The sequence below is a fragment of the Euprymna scolopes genome, chromosome 22 (genome assembly GCF_053919585.1).
Source record: "Euprymna scolopes isolate OS-2025 chromosome 22, ASM5391958v1, whole genome shotgun sequence".
NCBI classification, from domain to species: domain Eukaryota; kingdom Metazoa; phylum Mollusca; class Cephalopoda; order Sepiida; family Sepiolidae; genus Euprymna; species Euprymna scolopes.
In genome coordinates this window covers 46,551,344-46,568,151 of record NC_136503.1, presented here as the reverse complement: position 1 = coordinate 46,568,151, position 16,808 = coordinate 46,551,344, and the positions used below count along the sequence as shown (strand labels likewise).

Sequence of the window (16,808 nt, the reverse complement as noted above, 5' to 3'; positions counted from 1 at the left end):
GGTCGTTTACTGTCTTAGATGTGCTACCATAAATGTGTACAAATGATGTAAGGATGTGATTTGGAAGATCATTAATGTAGATCAGGAAGAGTGTTGGGCCCAGAATGGACCCCTGAGGGACTCCAGCATTAATACTGTGAGCTTCTGATTTCTGCCCATCAACTACTACTCTTATGAACCTATCAGAAAGAAATGATTTAATAATTGAGAAGACATTTCCAGCTATACCATAGTTAGAGATCTTGTGAAGTAAACTTTTATGCCATACCCTATCAAAGGCCTTAGATATGTCAAGAGCAATTGCCCTAGAAAGGTTGCCTCTATCGAGTGATTCGCTAATCCTATGAGATATAACTATAAGCACATCTGCTGTAGATCTAGCAGAACGGAAACCATATTGCATGTCACTAAAAATGTTATTTTTGCTGAGATGGTTGATTACTTCTGTATTTAACACAGATTCCAGCAACTTACTCATGACGCACAGGAGACTGATTGGCTTGTACTGAGAGGGGGATGAGCGATCACCTGAATTCTTAAATACAGGGCATACTGATGAGATTTTCCAGGGTGATGGGAAGCAATTCTCCTTAAGGCAACGTTTAAACAGTTTTGTAAGTATGGGCGTTAGTTCAGGTTGAATTTTTTTGAGTACTATAATTGGAATACCATCAGGGCCGGTTGCTTTACTGGAATCAAGGTTTTTAATTAGCTTGGCAACATCATGTCCAGATATATGTATATTACATAGCGTGTTTTCTGATATAGGAGGAAATATTGGGGGCTGGCGGCCTTGGTTGCAAAGGGTAGAATTAGCTGCAAAGTTCTTGGCAAAGAATTTGGCTTTGTCTGATGCTGACGAGATTACCTCAGGTCCATTGATAATAGTTGGGATAGAGCACATGCTTCTGTTCAGGATTCTGTTTGCTAAATGCCAAAACTGGTGGGAACCAAGCTGCTCCTCAGCTACTTTGGACTTGACAGACTGAGCATACAACTCTCTTGCGTTCTTTATTACTTTCTTACAATGGTTGCTGGCAGTCCTGAAAGCGGCTTTAGTTTCCATACATCTATTACGTTGGAAGCAGTGAAAAAAGTGATTTCTGTGCGCAATAGCAGTAGCACATTCTGGAGAAAACCATGGCTGGCTGTTAGGTTTTTGCTGGAACTTTTTCGAGGGTATGAAATTGTCTATACCTACAATTAACCATTCCGTCAAGTCTGATACTATAGAGGACACATCCTTTTTAAACATGGAATGCAGAGGTAGATCCGATATAAATGTACGGAAGCTATCCCAGTCAGCCTTAGTGTATCGATATACTGTACGATAGAGAGGTACATCTGGGGACTTATTACATTTCATTTTTGTCTTAATTGATACAACAGAGTGGTTGGAAGTTCCAAGAGGAGACAGAACAGAAACTGAACATAGTTCAGGGCAAGTTGTGAGAAAAAGGTCTAGTAGACTCGCATACTGGCCATCATTGTTGGGCACATGGGTGGGTTCGTGAACAATCTGAGTGAGGTCATAAGCAATGGAGAAATCATAACAGAACCTCCCCTCATCATCGGTCTTGTTTGAGTGGGTCAACCATTCCACGTTGTGAACATTGAAGTCTCCACATATGTGAATGTTAGCTGAAGGATTAGCAGATAGGACTTTTAAAGATAGTAACTCTGCTGTTGTGGGGGCGATAGAGAGTAAATATAAATGCAGTAGTGTGAGCTAGTGCAACCCAGAAGCACATATAAGGTAAGTTAGGATCTTCTCTGGAGATGTCCCTACCACATGGAAAGCCATCTTTAATATAGGCACATATTCCATGCCCATTGCGATCTTGGGGGTCAGATTTAGAAGTTACGTTAGAGTATCCTTTAATTGTGAACTCATCTAGAGAAATAGCTTGTCCAATGCCAGTTTTGCTTAAAAATAAAAGGTCTGGTTTAGTCTCCTGTAATTGGGTTTCAACTTCTAGAAGGTTAAAACGTAGACCCCTGATGTTGGTGAAGGAGACATGGTAGTGGGGGTCTACATTGGAAGTTGGAGATCCGGGTTTAATCGTATATTTTTTCTTGAAACTTATCATGATGGAATTTTGGAATTTGTGGACTAGGTCGTCAGACTTGGTTAGAGCAGGACAGAGAGGGGAAACTAAGAGAGAAAAAGAAACGAAGAAAAGAATTAGCTCTGTAATAATAAATACGAAATCTGCATGAATTAAAATATATTTAAGCATATTTTACAATTCATCTTTTTATTCTTTCTAATTTATATATTAGAGTAGTCACCTCTTTTTTTTTTTTTTTTTTTTTGTATGTTTAGATCTACAATCATAACGAGGGCATATCATTGGAAATGACTGGACTCCATGTAATCCGTGCTGTAGCAACATGTCCAGGTTTTCTGGATAGTGAAGTATTTAATTCCAGGTCAGTATATGTTTACGTTTGCCTTTCCTTTTCAGAATTAAGGTGTCGTAGATCGTCATTTACCTACACATATATGGGTAGATGCTGACCGTTACGTGTCCTGCATCAGACACACAATAACATCTTCTTCATGTGTCTCATAAATGTAAGTAAATTTTTTAATTAAAAAAACAAACAAACAATACATTATAAGGCAGATAGAAAACTCATCACTCGGACAACAGCATATTCTTTTTATTGTTTTGACTTGAGTATATATCCGTTGATATCTTATATGTTTTTATACAGACGGATCTGGTTCTCAGTTGATTAAGTGTGTCTAACTGTGTCGGGTATATACTCAAGAGTCAAAAGATTGAAAAGAATATTCTGTGGTCACAGCCCCACTCATCACGTGTGTAAGTTCTTTTTATCTCTTCTTTCTTTTTTCTTTCTTCTTTTTTATGGAAATCGCCCATCTTGGAGAGAAAGAAATCAATCACTAACCACTCCCCATCTCTCCCCCCAATTTTCTTTCCTCAATTTCGTCCCATCTAGAGAGCATCTCAACTTAGAGACTGGCCCGTAGGAGCTCAGGTTCCTTTACAAACCAAAGTGGAACGGGCAGTCTATCAACTAGACGGGGTTGGGAGGGGTTGGGAGGGCCCTACTAATCACTACAGGAATTTTTTTTTTTTCCCGCCCTCGACACAAATGAATTATTGTATTACCTTTATTGTTATCTTTTATGTTTTAAAAATTGGGTGCTAAGTAGGACGTCCCCAAGTACGAAATTGTGAATGCGGTATTATGGTGAAAGAAGATTCTAGCTAAGAGAAACTTTTGTTTAGTTCTAGAATGTCAAGGGTGACCAACGACCCCCATTTTCCCCCCTTTGGGTTGGCCTTGTGCCTAAGTTTTTTGTTCATGTTCATTTTTTGCCTGAATAAAAGATTTTATATCTCAAAGTGTAGTATCTGTTCTTCAGATGCTGTACTTCCATTTCTTGTTCTCTTTCGGTAGAGGAGCAGTCCTTCACGACTGAGACAATTTTTTATTTTTGTACCTTTTCTCCAGGTTAAAAAACGACCCTGGTGTCTAACTCTGTCCCGTGGGGAGGCATTGTAAATAGGTACAATGATGTATCATAACAGCGAATCAGGGAAATACATTTCATGGTTGAACCGGCTGTCATCAGGACATCTTAGAATCAACCATTCTTTGAAATGTACAATCTTAAATTCTAGCCACGTGATTCCTTCTACAAAGGGGAGAGGATAATTCTCATTTTCGTTGTTATTTGATTGGAAAAGGCATAAATATAAGGAATATTTTCTTATTACATCTATATTTTAGAAAAAGAGAAATAATTTTCAACTTTTCCTTGACATACTGGCTTGACGCGAATGTCGTTCAAAATTCGTTAACTCGGAATAGTAAATTAATTTTATTTTTTTATTAAAATTATACTTGCATATTTTCCATAATTTTTAGTGTACGTTAACGATATTTTGCAATGATAATTTAGCATGTTTAGAAAATTTCCTGCTTGTTTTTTTTTTTTTTTTTTTTTTTTTTTGAACTGTCATGATCCGGTTCTCGGTAAAAATGACGCAGGTAAAAATGATTTGAGTGTTGATAAAACTAAGCACCACTTTAGTAAATATGATTCAACAGGTGTATTTTTTTTATGGTAACACGAATAAGTCAAATAGAAAATGTAATTTTTAAGAAAGTCTTTTTATATTGTAAAATGCGAACCATAATAAACAAAATGTGTGTGAAACAAATATAGACTGCAAACCACCAGAAAAAAAGAATATATTTATATATATATATATATATATATATATATATATATATATATATATATATATATATATATATATATATATATATATAAGTGTGTATTTTTATTTATTTATTTATTTATTTATTTATTTGTGTGTGTATGTACAAATCGGCACAATCACGTCGAAACAGCGGTTCTCGCCAGATCACCAAAGTTAAGCAACGATGAGCCTGGCCAGTACCAGATGGGTGACCATTTAGGAAGGCTAAGCGCTGTATGGACCGCACCAAATCATAGAAATTTCCGAGTTGGTATCTGGAGGCACGTTTAACTCATGGGGGGAGATACACTCACGAATCCCGAAGACGGAAAACAACGGGAAGCTACCGTCTTTACTTGCCTTCCCGAGATTACCATGGCTCTACGATTTGGAGAGCCATAGTCACTGATTCTGTTTAAACAGCAGGACCACTGTATGCATACATAACTCTATATAAATAAAGCTCAACATCTGTGTGTGTCTGCCTGTCTGTACACGAATAGGCTCCTATATGATTTACTATTATATTAAACTGACCACATACAATAATAGAAGAGGTATCAAGGAGCAAAAATGGTTACAATGAAGTCAACCCCCACCAACAGGGACGGGGCCCTAAGGGATATCACTTATAACTGGAAACCCTGTGCATGCTCATACCGCTTGATTTACACTCGCAGAGTTACCAAATATGGCAGCATGGGATAGGGAGAAGTTTTGGCAGGTTACACCGTTTACCCTCACTAACGTGGTGGTGACACCCTGGGGGTCACTTATAAATGGGAACCCTTTGCACGCTCACACTATTTGCTGTAGAGCTACCGAACTTGCCATGATAAACCTCACTATGAGAAGGGGAAATTTTTATTGGTAACATCGCTCACTCACACCAACAGAGGTGTGGATCGATGGGGATCACTTATAATGGGGAGTTCTAATTAGTGTTCATACGTTTGTGTTAATTACGATTCCTGCTATTGCTCCCACATGTTCGTTTGGTGCTTTGGTTTTGATACCCCAAAAGTTTGAAGCTATCTCTTTACACCCATACTCCCTTTTCATAACCTTTCAGATTTTCATAAATTAGAGTCCATTTTGGAAGGTTATTTTTTAACTCAACATGGAAACGTTGGTTACTAAGTAGACATTCAATTATGCTCACTAATGCTGAGTTTTGATCATTTGGGCTACTTTTAGTATGAGTGCCCTGTGGTTGACAGTGTCATAGGCTGCTGTAAGGTCTACAAACACAGTGCCTGTTATTTTTTTGGTCTCAAATCCATCCTCAATGAATTGGGTCAAGTTTAAAATTTGGCTACAACATGACCTACCTGGTCTAAAGCCAGCTTGGTCAGCTGAGAGTTGTTCTTCCACTGTTTCCGTTATTCTGGCAAGTGTCATGCGCTCATATAGTTTATAGAGAATGCACAGTAGGGAGATAGGTCGGTAACTCTTAGGTGATGTGGGGTCTTTTCCAGGTTTTAGAATGGCTACTACTCTTGCCTTTTTCCAGATTTTAGGGAGTTTGAGGGATGACGCACAGTTATTTATTAGGGACAGTAACCACTTTCTTACAGTTGTTCCAAAGTGTGTTACCATCTCTGTGGTTATTCCATCAAGGCCCGATGCCTTTCCATTTTTTAGTTGAGATATTGCTGCGATTATTTCGGCTTCTGAGAATGGTTCTAGATGGGCATTGCTGTTTTGCATGACGTGGCTAAGTTTGGCTTTCATTCTCTTTTTTTGTCCTCTTTGCTTTGTAGCTGATGGGCTACTTGGTTGGGTGTCACGGATGCAATTTGGAACTGAGGAGCTTTTTCCGAGTTTAGCTTTTTTATTATCATCCAGGCTTTTTTGCTATTGTGTGTAATATCGATGTTACTTATGACTTCTTGCCAGCGCTGTTTGTGTTCGCTACTGATGGAAGCAAGCAAATTCTCTCCGAGCTCTAACATGTTTTCGGCAAATGGGTCTTCATTATAAGCTTGGATATATTCCTCATAGTGTGCTTTATTTGGTTCCGTGAGACCAGGGATGTACGTTTTCTTGCACCCTCTTGGTATGTTTTTCCTGGCTACTTTCCAAATCAGGGATTGGAAGCTGTTATATTCACCTGGTAGTGGGGTGATGGTGTTGATGGCTTGTTCTAGGTCAGAGGTATAGCCTTCCCAGTTGGCCTTATGGAAATTGAACCATGGATGGCAAAAAGAGTAGATGGTTTATCCAAAACAATGGCCTCCCACAAGGTTCAGTTTTGGCTCCAACCCTATTCAATATCTACACTAACGACCAACCACAATACCCAAATATACAAAGATATATATATATGCAGATGACCTATGCATCGCCACCCAGACAAATAGTTTTGACATCATAGAAGAAAGACTCTCTGATACTCTAGCCACTCTCTCTAGGTACTACAAAAAGTGGTACTTAAATGCAAACCCAAACAAGACCCAGGTTTGCGCCTTTCATTTTAATAATCACCAAGCAAATCGGAGACTAAGAGTCATGTGGAATGACAACATGCTTACACATGAACCTTTCCCAGTTTACTTGGGGGTAACTCTGGACAGAGCACTCTCTTTTAGAAAACACATTATCAAATTGAAAGGCAAGCTGTCATCACGAAACAGCCTTCTCAGTAAGCTTGCCACCAGCAATTGGGGTGCTGACCCCAAAACACTGAGGCAAACAGCTCTCGCACTGTGCCATTCCACAGCGGAATATTGTGCCCCAGTATGGGCAAGATCATGTCATGCCTATAAAATTGATGTAGAGCTGAACAAGACATACCGGACCATAACTGGTGCCCTAAGACCAACTCCCTTGCCAGCTCTATACTGCCTAAGTGGTATTCCACCACCACATATCAGGCGAGAAGTCATAACCAGAATGGAATGGTACAAACAGCTTAACGACTACAGGCACTCACTGTTTGGCCATCAATGAGTGAGACAAAGACTAAAATCTCGCAGTAGCTTCATCAATATAGAGGAAATCGATCCCAGGCAAGCTGCCTCTTATAGGATGGAACGATGGCAAGACTATAACAGCAGGAATAAAAATGAAGCCCTACCTGACCCAAAAGAAACACTCCCCCAGGGTTCAAACCTTGGTAAAAAAAACTGGGTGACTCTAAATAGAGCCAGAGCCAAAGAAGGCAAAACAAAAGACAATCTCCACAAGTGAGGCCTAGACACCTCACCTTTATGTTCATATGGAGTGGTACAAACGATGCACCACCTTAGAGAAAACTGCCGATTGGGCCCTCATTACTCAAACCAAGACCTTAAGGAGGCAAACAGCACCGCCATGCGATGGGTTGATTTCTATTGCGATAAGATATGATGAAAATTTTTTAACTCAGTCAACGACAGATACTTCTGCTAGTATGAAATAAGATGAGAAGCAAATATTTGACCAATTATATATACAGATGGTGAATTTTTTTGCATTTTGAATATCTCTTTTTGATTTTGATAATGTGCAGTTTTATGTCAATAATTAATCATTTTTTATGTTAATAATTAATATTTTTACCAGCATATTTGACAACAGATCTTCTCTTGTGGTTTTTGTTTTGTTTCTGGTGGAATTTCTGACATTTTGGGCATTAATGTTGATTGTGAGTTTTTCTAGGAAACCTACATAAATTTTGTCCTAAAGATAGTGTTATCTTTTTCTTTTCTTTTTTTTTTAAATAAGGGTTCAGACGCTAAACCAATGATGATAGTAACGATGGAGAATTCTTTTTCTTTTTCAGGAGGATCAGTGTTGTTGCAAATCGAAATAAAAGTGTTAGTCTGGACACTTTTCAAGAGAAGCAGTCATTTGAGTCAATAGAAAATGGGCCCTCAGTGAGTAATTTTGTCTCTTTTAAGAAAATAATCCTCAAATGCTTGTAATAGAATGCGATTAAGAATTCTGTATAAAATTAGATAACAAAGTTCAAGAACAATGCGACAATTGGAATATGATAAAAAGTGAGGTAAAAATAAGCAAATATGAAATTGACTTCTTTTTTTCTTTTTTTTTACAAGGGAATCACCACTTATCAAAGTCCAGAGGCCACTCGAGGATAAAGGTTAAAGAGATTACAGTGGTCAAAAGGACAATATTATAGTAATTCGTAGAAGTGTAAATTTAGTAAATTGAATTACTTAAGGGGAACGGCTCATCAAGAATTTGTTTACATTGGACTTGCCGTCTTAGTTTTTTTTCAATAATTTAAATTCTTTTTTTTTTTTGGTGTGTGGGTGGGGGGGGGTAAAGCAAAATAATATTATGTAAACTCGTGGAAGAACAACAAAATTTAGTTTTAGATTGATTTTATAATTCATAATAAATCTCACTCCGTAGTATCACAAATCTTAAAAAAAAAAAATGTTAATTCTTGAAAATATTTCAACTTCTGAATTTGTTGTATATTGTGCACTAAAATATATATATAAATTGAAATTTGGAATTCAATTCTGTAAATTAAAAAAATTACAAATTTATTATTTGACAAGAAATACAAAAATTTTAAGTTTAAATTTTTATATTCCTTGTTGAATAAAAAATTTGTCATAATTTTTTTAATTTACAAAATTTAATTCCAAATTTTCATTTATGCTATTGCTGGATCTCGTATATTCAGCTTTTTTATCTGATTGGGATTGTCTTATAAATATTGATACTAATATTTATATGAACCTTAATTTTACAGCATTATACAATCTGTAATCTGAACTTTTTCAAATTAAAATGAAAAAATTTCCATTAATCTTCTTCTATAATATAAAGCTGAACGTCTGTGTGTGTGTGTCCGGTCACGAATAGGCTCCTATATGGTTGACTATTATAGAAAACTGATCACATATAATGATAGAAGATGTATCAAGACACAGGAATGGGTATGTTTGATCTGGCATAATGATGATTCATTAAAATTGTGGGGTATGCGTACACGCCTGGTCCACAAAGTATGGAAATAAAAAATTTAAAAATTAAAAAAACAAACATTTACAAGTGTTTTTGATATAGATGAACATAATAATACTTTGATAAGTATGTTTTAACTTAAATAGGGATGGTATGCTAAAATTGTGGAGTCCGCGTTCGTGCCTGGCCTCCATAGAATGGAAATAGGCACAAACTTTAATAAAGACTTTTCGTATCTATCTGCGTAAGTATACTTTGATAATTATGTTTCAGTTTGAAGAAATATGGTATAATAAAATTATGGGGTGTTCGTTCGCGCCTGACCTCCATAGAATGGAAATATGTCACAAAGTTTAACAAGATTTTTTAATATAGATCCACAGAATATTGTGAAAAGTGTTTCAGTGTGAACAGGTATGGTATAATAAATTATGGGGTTTATCTATTTTATTTTTACTTTCATCATATTTTGCTTTGGTTTTGATAGTCCCAAATTCGAAGCTATCTCTTTACAACCCTCCCTTTCCATAGCCTATCATACTTTCATAAATCAGAGTCCATTTTCTGTAGGCTGTTTTTGAACCCAGTCAACGACAGGTACTTTTGCTAGTTATATATATATTTATGGGAAAAATATGTTTTTCAATTATATTGCACTCTATTTATGCCAATCCTTTTATTTATGAAGCTCGATGTATGTTAAATTTAACTACAGAGCAGTTACAAATGGATGACAAAACAACTATCTTCCAAATTCCAAGATTTTATTCATCTTACCATTTATTTCTTTTAAAATGTCAAAATTTCCAAATTTTTACAGCACCTGTTTCGTAACACAGAAGCAATCGGTTATTATAACAATACTGAATGTTTACTCATTAAAAAAATTGGAATTTTTTAACATAAAGGAAAAGAATTGGACATGATTACATAAAGCCGAAAAAATTTTGAAGAATAGTTACAACGTGTGATATGATATTGGAGCCATATTTGATTTAATAGAAACGCTATTCAAGCCTTGTTTTACATATTAATATACAAGTTCCATATAGTTCTAATCAAGACTAGACATTTATTAGATAATAATAATTTTTTTATTTCAAAGCAACTGAACTAACTATTGTCTAAATTATGTTAACTATGATAAATCTACATTAGGTGTATTTGTTTTTTTGTTTTTTTTATATGAAACTAACTCTTTATTCTTAAATCGTATTCACGTTTTTCTTAGTTAATTTTTTTCTATATAAGTTTAAGATATGTTAGGCTTTAACTTACTTATTACAATGAATAAATATTAATAGCTTCAACCAGTGTCAATATATTCCCTTTCTCCCTCTGTGTACATTAAACTAAGTGGGATTTCTATAAACGAAGTTTCTTTCCTAGAACTGCTCATCTGTAGAACATAGTACTATGGGTCTACTTCCAAGCCGACTATAACAGTGTCGTTTTCAAGTGCAATGCAAACAAATTATTACTTAACTGCCCTCCTAAACAATCAATTTGTCTACTAGTTCTTCAGAATCGTCTGATCTACTCCTTGTTTCTTTTTTTTTCAGCTCGTTTGACTTGTTGGTCTTGTGATCTCCATCAATTCGCTGTTTTGATACCTCATTATAATACTCCTTCTTATTCCAGTAGCTTCTTTCCAAGAACTGTAATGTTGTGGAACTCTTTTTCTACTTACTGTTTTCCTCCTTCATACAACCTTGGTCTCTTCAAGACTAAGGTCAATAGACATCTCCTGTCTTTGAAATAATTATCTTTCATTCTTGTTAGCTGCTTACATCAAGTGGCTTCGTGCCTTGTCTCGAGCAATTCCTCTTCTACCAGCCGCCTAAATGTTATAGCCATCATCACAATTGCTTACTATCAAACTCAGTAGCCCTTATCCTCGGGTGGCATTTGGGCTTTGCTAACATTTTCTATTTGTACACAAATGTCACGTATGTACATCTTTTGAGGTTATAAAAATACTAGTAGGACCCGTTAACTGGTGTTGCGTGGTTGTTGTACGCCTCCCCCCGCTGCGTAAAAAATTGCCCACAGAAGACGAAATGTAAAAAACCTAAGCAATCCCCAACAAAATTTAAAATAGCATCGTGTACCTTATCAAGCGAAAAAAAAAAATTACTCAGTCTCGAACTTGTAAAGCTAGGAGGAAAATTAGCTGAAGAAAAACTAAACACTCTTGGCCACATAGAAGTTCTGACGTTACAGGCCTTCAAAATAACGCCTTTAAAACGTATCGGTATGCGTGAATGAGAAAGTGTAGCATAGTTGATGACGATGACGACACTCATCTCTCTCTCTCCCTCTCTTTATCTGTCCCTCCCTCTCTATGTATATGCATATATATATATATATATATATATATATATATATATATATATATATATACCCATATAATTTCTTACATAGCCTCTTGCTCGCTGTTCTGCAAAACCTTCAAGGTCGTGCTAAGATGTATGTTTGTTCATGCAGCAATTTTAGTGTACTAAAAATTAATATAGCAAACGAAGTATTATATTTAGGAAATAAAGAAGAAAAAAAAGAAAACAGTTGGTTTGTTTTAGGTTAAAATGATAGCGGCCATGTTTTTTAAAGTCCAGCATGTTCGTTTATTTATGAAGATGTGCATTCTGGAATAAGCAATTGCTTATCTCGCAGCCAATGAGAATAGCTGGTACAGATTGAGGGAGAAATTATTACTTATGTAACTGGAAAAGGAAAGGTAATTGTTTGTGTATGAGTTTATTGGCCAGTTACGAAGGTAAATAGGGTGGTATATGTATAATGTGTATAATAGTTCCCGGTAGACTGTTGGCAGTATGAGGATTTTGGAATTAGAGGGGAAAATGTGAACTACTTCCTATAAAGAAGTTGGCGATTGTGATGATGTTTCTCCTAGGATGAAAGATAGGATTTTATCATAACAAACAAATGTGTCTAAAACAGCGTTCTAAAGTTACATAAGATGGTGAATAATAGTTCATACATAATAAATTTTATGTGGCATCTATTGGTGCAAATCTAGCGTATTTTGGTCCAGAGGAGAATTTCTGCAATCATTTTATTATATAATAGATAGTTAGAAGTAGATTAAAGCATTATGTGAAGTAATTAAGCTGTACCCATTAGTTTGCTATTCAGAACTTATTTACACTTTTTTTGACAGGAAGAAGTCTGGGAGTGGTGGTCCTGCAAGCCTTGCATGAAAATAAAGAAATTGGAACCTGGGCAAATCTTGGTGACCTGGGAATTACGTGATACTGCTGCAATTCATTTGGTCAAAGGTTACAAGGTCAGTGTACCTTTCAACTGTGTGAAATTTTAAAACATCTTTTTGTTGTTGTTGTATTTGGATTATTCAGACTTCGATTCTCATCTTCGTTGGTATTTTCAGAATGTTTCAGCCGATGTAACCTCCGACCTTATTCAGATGCATCTTGTTGAACGCGGGAATCTATTTATTGAATAAACACCGAATATTTCGTGAAAGTTGAATAATTAATTCTCTGATCACCGTTGATTAAAAATTTTTATTAATGTATTGGATGATTTACGAGCAGTACAATATTAACAGTATAGTTGAGGAATTAGAATAATTAAAAATCTTTTTTTATGTTTTTGTACTGACCACGTTTTTCTGTTTCTTTCCAAAAAGGCAGTCGACACTTTGTGTGTTGTTTTATTTTCAACACACAAGAGTTGGAAATAAACTAGGAAAAACGTAATGATTGTAAAAAGTTGATTTTGCACACACACACACACACACACACACACACACACACACACACACATGCACGCACGCGCATATATATATAATGGACCCTCTCGTCGATTTCGATGCATGAGCTCTGGTACAACAACTAAGTTGTTTAGATATCCACACGGATGATTTGTTTATAGTGGTGAAGGCTTTGTGCAGAACCAGCCACACTTTTGGTGCAACTGCTAATCTTTGGCACTGCAATGGCTGCCACAAGACAGAGTATACAGTAGACCTCAAGTTTTACATCAGAGTTTTTCTTCTGCATGTCGTAACGGAAACTGGGGGGCATCTCTTCCAGTGAATTAAGCACTCCCTCAGATGCCAACCTAGAAATTTCTACATCTCGGCATGGTACATACAGCGCCTAGCATTCCCAAATGACCCCCATCTGGTACTGGCCAGAGTCATTGTTGCTTAACTTTAGTGATTTGGCGAGAACTGGTGTGATTGTGCCGTATGTATATATATATATATATACTGTCTGACTGACGTAAATAAACATTTAAAATTAAAATGTTTAAATTCAATGTTATTTCATGCTGTTAATGGTAGCCGAATTGATTAGGTCTTCGCTAATCGAGCCAGAGATGTCTCGTGTTGCGGGGTGCGAATCGTACGACTGGTATTAATTGTGACACCCTGCACTGAAGATTCCCGAAAGGATGAAACACTAGTGTCTGTAGGTATTTAATTATTATAGTAAAAAAAAAAAATAATAATAATTATGTCTTATCGTTGAGCACTTTCAGTTGAATTAAAGTCGGTCAATTTAGCTCTTATGCATAGATAATCATATAACGATTAGATCACTGTCTGACTGACGTAAATGAACATTAAAAATTAAAATGTTTAAATTCAATGTTATTTCACGCTGTTAATGGTAGCCGAATTGCTTAGGTCTTCGCTAATCGAGCCAGAGATGTCTCGTGTCGCGGGGTTTGAATCGTTCGACTGGTATTAATCGTGACACCCTGCTCTGAAGATTCCTGAAAGGATGAAACACTAGTGTCTGTAGGTATTTAATTATTATAGTAAAAAAAAAAAAATAATATATATATATATATATATATATATATAAAATTTATTTATACAAACATTGATGGCTACATATATGCATACATATTTCTGTCATCAACCGTTATTGGGGAGATTACGTCTCCAGGCCAAGAATTACCTTAAAAAACTGAAATTTCAAGATATAAAAGCATTTTCTTATATCGTTTACAAAATTAGAATCTTATCATAGAATAGGGGTTTGGTGTGAGGGAGGATAAGCAAGGCCTCTGAACAATCCATTGCTCACAGGCTTTTATCTTTTCTTATCTTAACTTCGGTAAGGGATAATTTTTATTTTTTTAATTCTTTTTATATTCTCTTTACAACCCAAAGGTTAAGTAGCTCCTCTTTTGTTTTACGTTGTAAATTACTTGAGAAGGTCGACTCTATGCCGTTTATACACAGATATACACGGAGGAAACTATTTCTACATAAAACATGAATAAAGCTATGATTTATTTCAGATACTTAAGTCCTTTTCCAGGAAAATTTTCACTAAGTTATTATATATATAGTGGAAAAAAACACATACTCTCTCACATAAAGTTTCAGGCATGCGTATACACACATGTATACCTATAGGCATACATATAATACAGATACAAACTAATACAACATAGGCATACCTACATGTACCAATATATATATATATATATATATATATATATATGCATTCATATACACACATATATATATATATGCATTCATATACATATATACAAATACACATATACACAGACATACATATACATATCTACACACACCCAGCCACATCCATATATATATATATACAGTGATGATCATATTTATTGGCACGGTAAAATAGAAGTTAAATTTTGTCTTATAAATTCTAAAAAAGGGATTAAATTAAAGAAAATAACAAAGTATATTATGTATTTTTAACTGGCCTTTCCGATGCAGCAATCGGATTTTAGAAAAAATAAATAACAAAGGAACAACAAACATAATTGCAAAAAACCCTTGTTCAAAATTATTGGCACGATTTATTTAATAATCAATTGTATAGCCTTTGGCCTTGATTACCTTCCTCAGTCGCTTTTCATAGTTTACAACCAAGTTGTTGCACTCTTCAGTAGTAATTTTAGCCCACTCTTCCTGACAATAATCCTCCAATTGAATAAGATTCTTAGGCTTCCTTTGCATTACCCTCAATTTTAATGTTCTCCATAAATTTTCAATTGGATTAAGGTCTGGCCTTTGTGATGGCCACTCCAAAACATTAATATGATTGTCCTCAAGCCATTTCTTAGTCAGTTTAGCCGAATGCTTTGGGTCATTATCTTGCATGAAACACCAACGACGACCAAGTGAGAGCTCTTTAGCAGAGTCTTTCAGGTTTTCATCCAATATTTTAACATAATCTTCCTTTTTTATGCTACCTGTGACCTTAACAAGTCGCCCTGGTCCAGAGGCAGCAAAGGATCCCCAAAACATCAAACTGCCTCCACCGTGCTTCACTGTGGGTATGGTGTTCTTAGGCAGGAAAGCTTCGCCAGATTTTCTGTAAATATAAGACACTTTATTATGGCCAAATAACTCTATTTTCGTTTCGTCAGTCCATAGAACACGTTTCCAGAATGCAACATCTTTATCAATATGACGTTTTGCAAAGGCTAGCCTTGCTTTCAGGTGCATAGGCTTCAATAAGGGAGTCTTTCTCGGACGACATGCTTTTAAACCAGCTCTCTTCAAAACTCTACCAACTGTATGTCGAGATACATTCACTCCAGAGGTGCTCTGTTCATCAACAATCTCCCCAACAGAGATCCTTGGGTTTTGTTTTACTTGTCGAACAATTTTGCGTTCATCTCTTGGGGAAAGAATCCTTTTTCTCCCTCTACCCTCTAAACTCATAACGTGGCCTTGCGATTTGAACTTGTTTATTATGGCTCTAACAGTGGATTTGGGAAGGTTTAGCTTCTTTGAAATCTTATCATAGCCCTCCCCATTGGTATGGCATGCTACAACAAGCTTCCTGACGTCTTCGCTGTGTTCCTTAGTTTTAACCATGGCGATTGAAAATTATAATTTAGTCACTTATAATAGTTTAAATAAATCGCTATCTAAAAATTATCTGAAAAAAATTATTCACTGAATTAGCGTTAAACAAGCATAATATGGCTATAAAAAAGTTCAGAAAGCACGTAAACCGGAAATTGATTGATATTATACTGATACTAAAAGAAAAACAAAGCCGTGCCAATAATTTTGAACAAGGGTTTTTTGCAATTATGTTTGTTGTTCCTTTGTTATTTATTTTTTTCTAAAATCCGATTGCTGCATCGGAAAGGCCAGTTAAAAATACATAATATACTTTGTTATTTTCTTTAATTTAATCCCTTTTTTAGAATTTATTAGACAAAATTTAACTTTTATTTTACCGTGCCAATAAATATGATCATCACTGTATATATATATATATATATATATATATATATATATATATATATATATATATATATATATATATATATATATATATATACAAAAATGCCATCGGCATACATGCAGACATAACTGTGATTAATTAATAGTTAGCATCAACAATTGCGTATTTTCACCATTATTACCCACTACGTAAGCTTGCGAGGAAATATTTACTGTTATAGACTAAGAAATACGAATAGATATACAAAGGTATATACCGCTGTTATTATTCCAATACTAACAAAACTATCAATTAGGAATTTTTTAAATATCGAAGAGATGAACCTGAAAACCTGTAGATACTAATCTCATTTACCTTTCGATAAATATATGTATACACACATACAAACCCCTAT

At 35.4% G+C, this 16,808-nt stretch overlaps 1 protein-coding gene across 5 annotated transcripts in view; it reads left to right on the top strand.

Moving 5' to 3' along the window:
* LOC145243404 (uncharacterized) overlaps positions 1-16,808 on the top strand; it is a 302,808-nt gene that overhangs the window by 122,474 nt on the left and 163,526 nt on the right. For all 5 annotated transcript variants that reach the window (XM_080106260.1, XM_080106258.1, XM_080106259.1 and 2 more), the window contains exons 24-26: positions 2,327-2,433; positions 8,011-8,104; positions 12,352-12,477. In XM_080106260.1, coding sequence (XP_079962386.1) covers positions 2,327-2,433; positions 8,011-8,104; positions 12,352-12,477 — 327 coding nt within the window. The remainder of the gene's footprint in view (positions 1-2,326; positions 2,434-8,010; positions 8,105-12,351; positions 12,478-16,808) is intronic.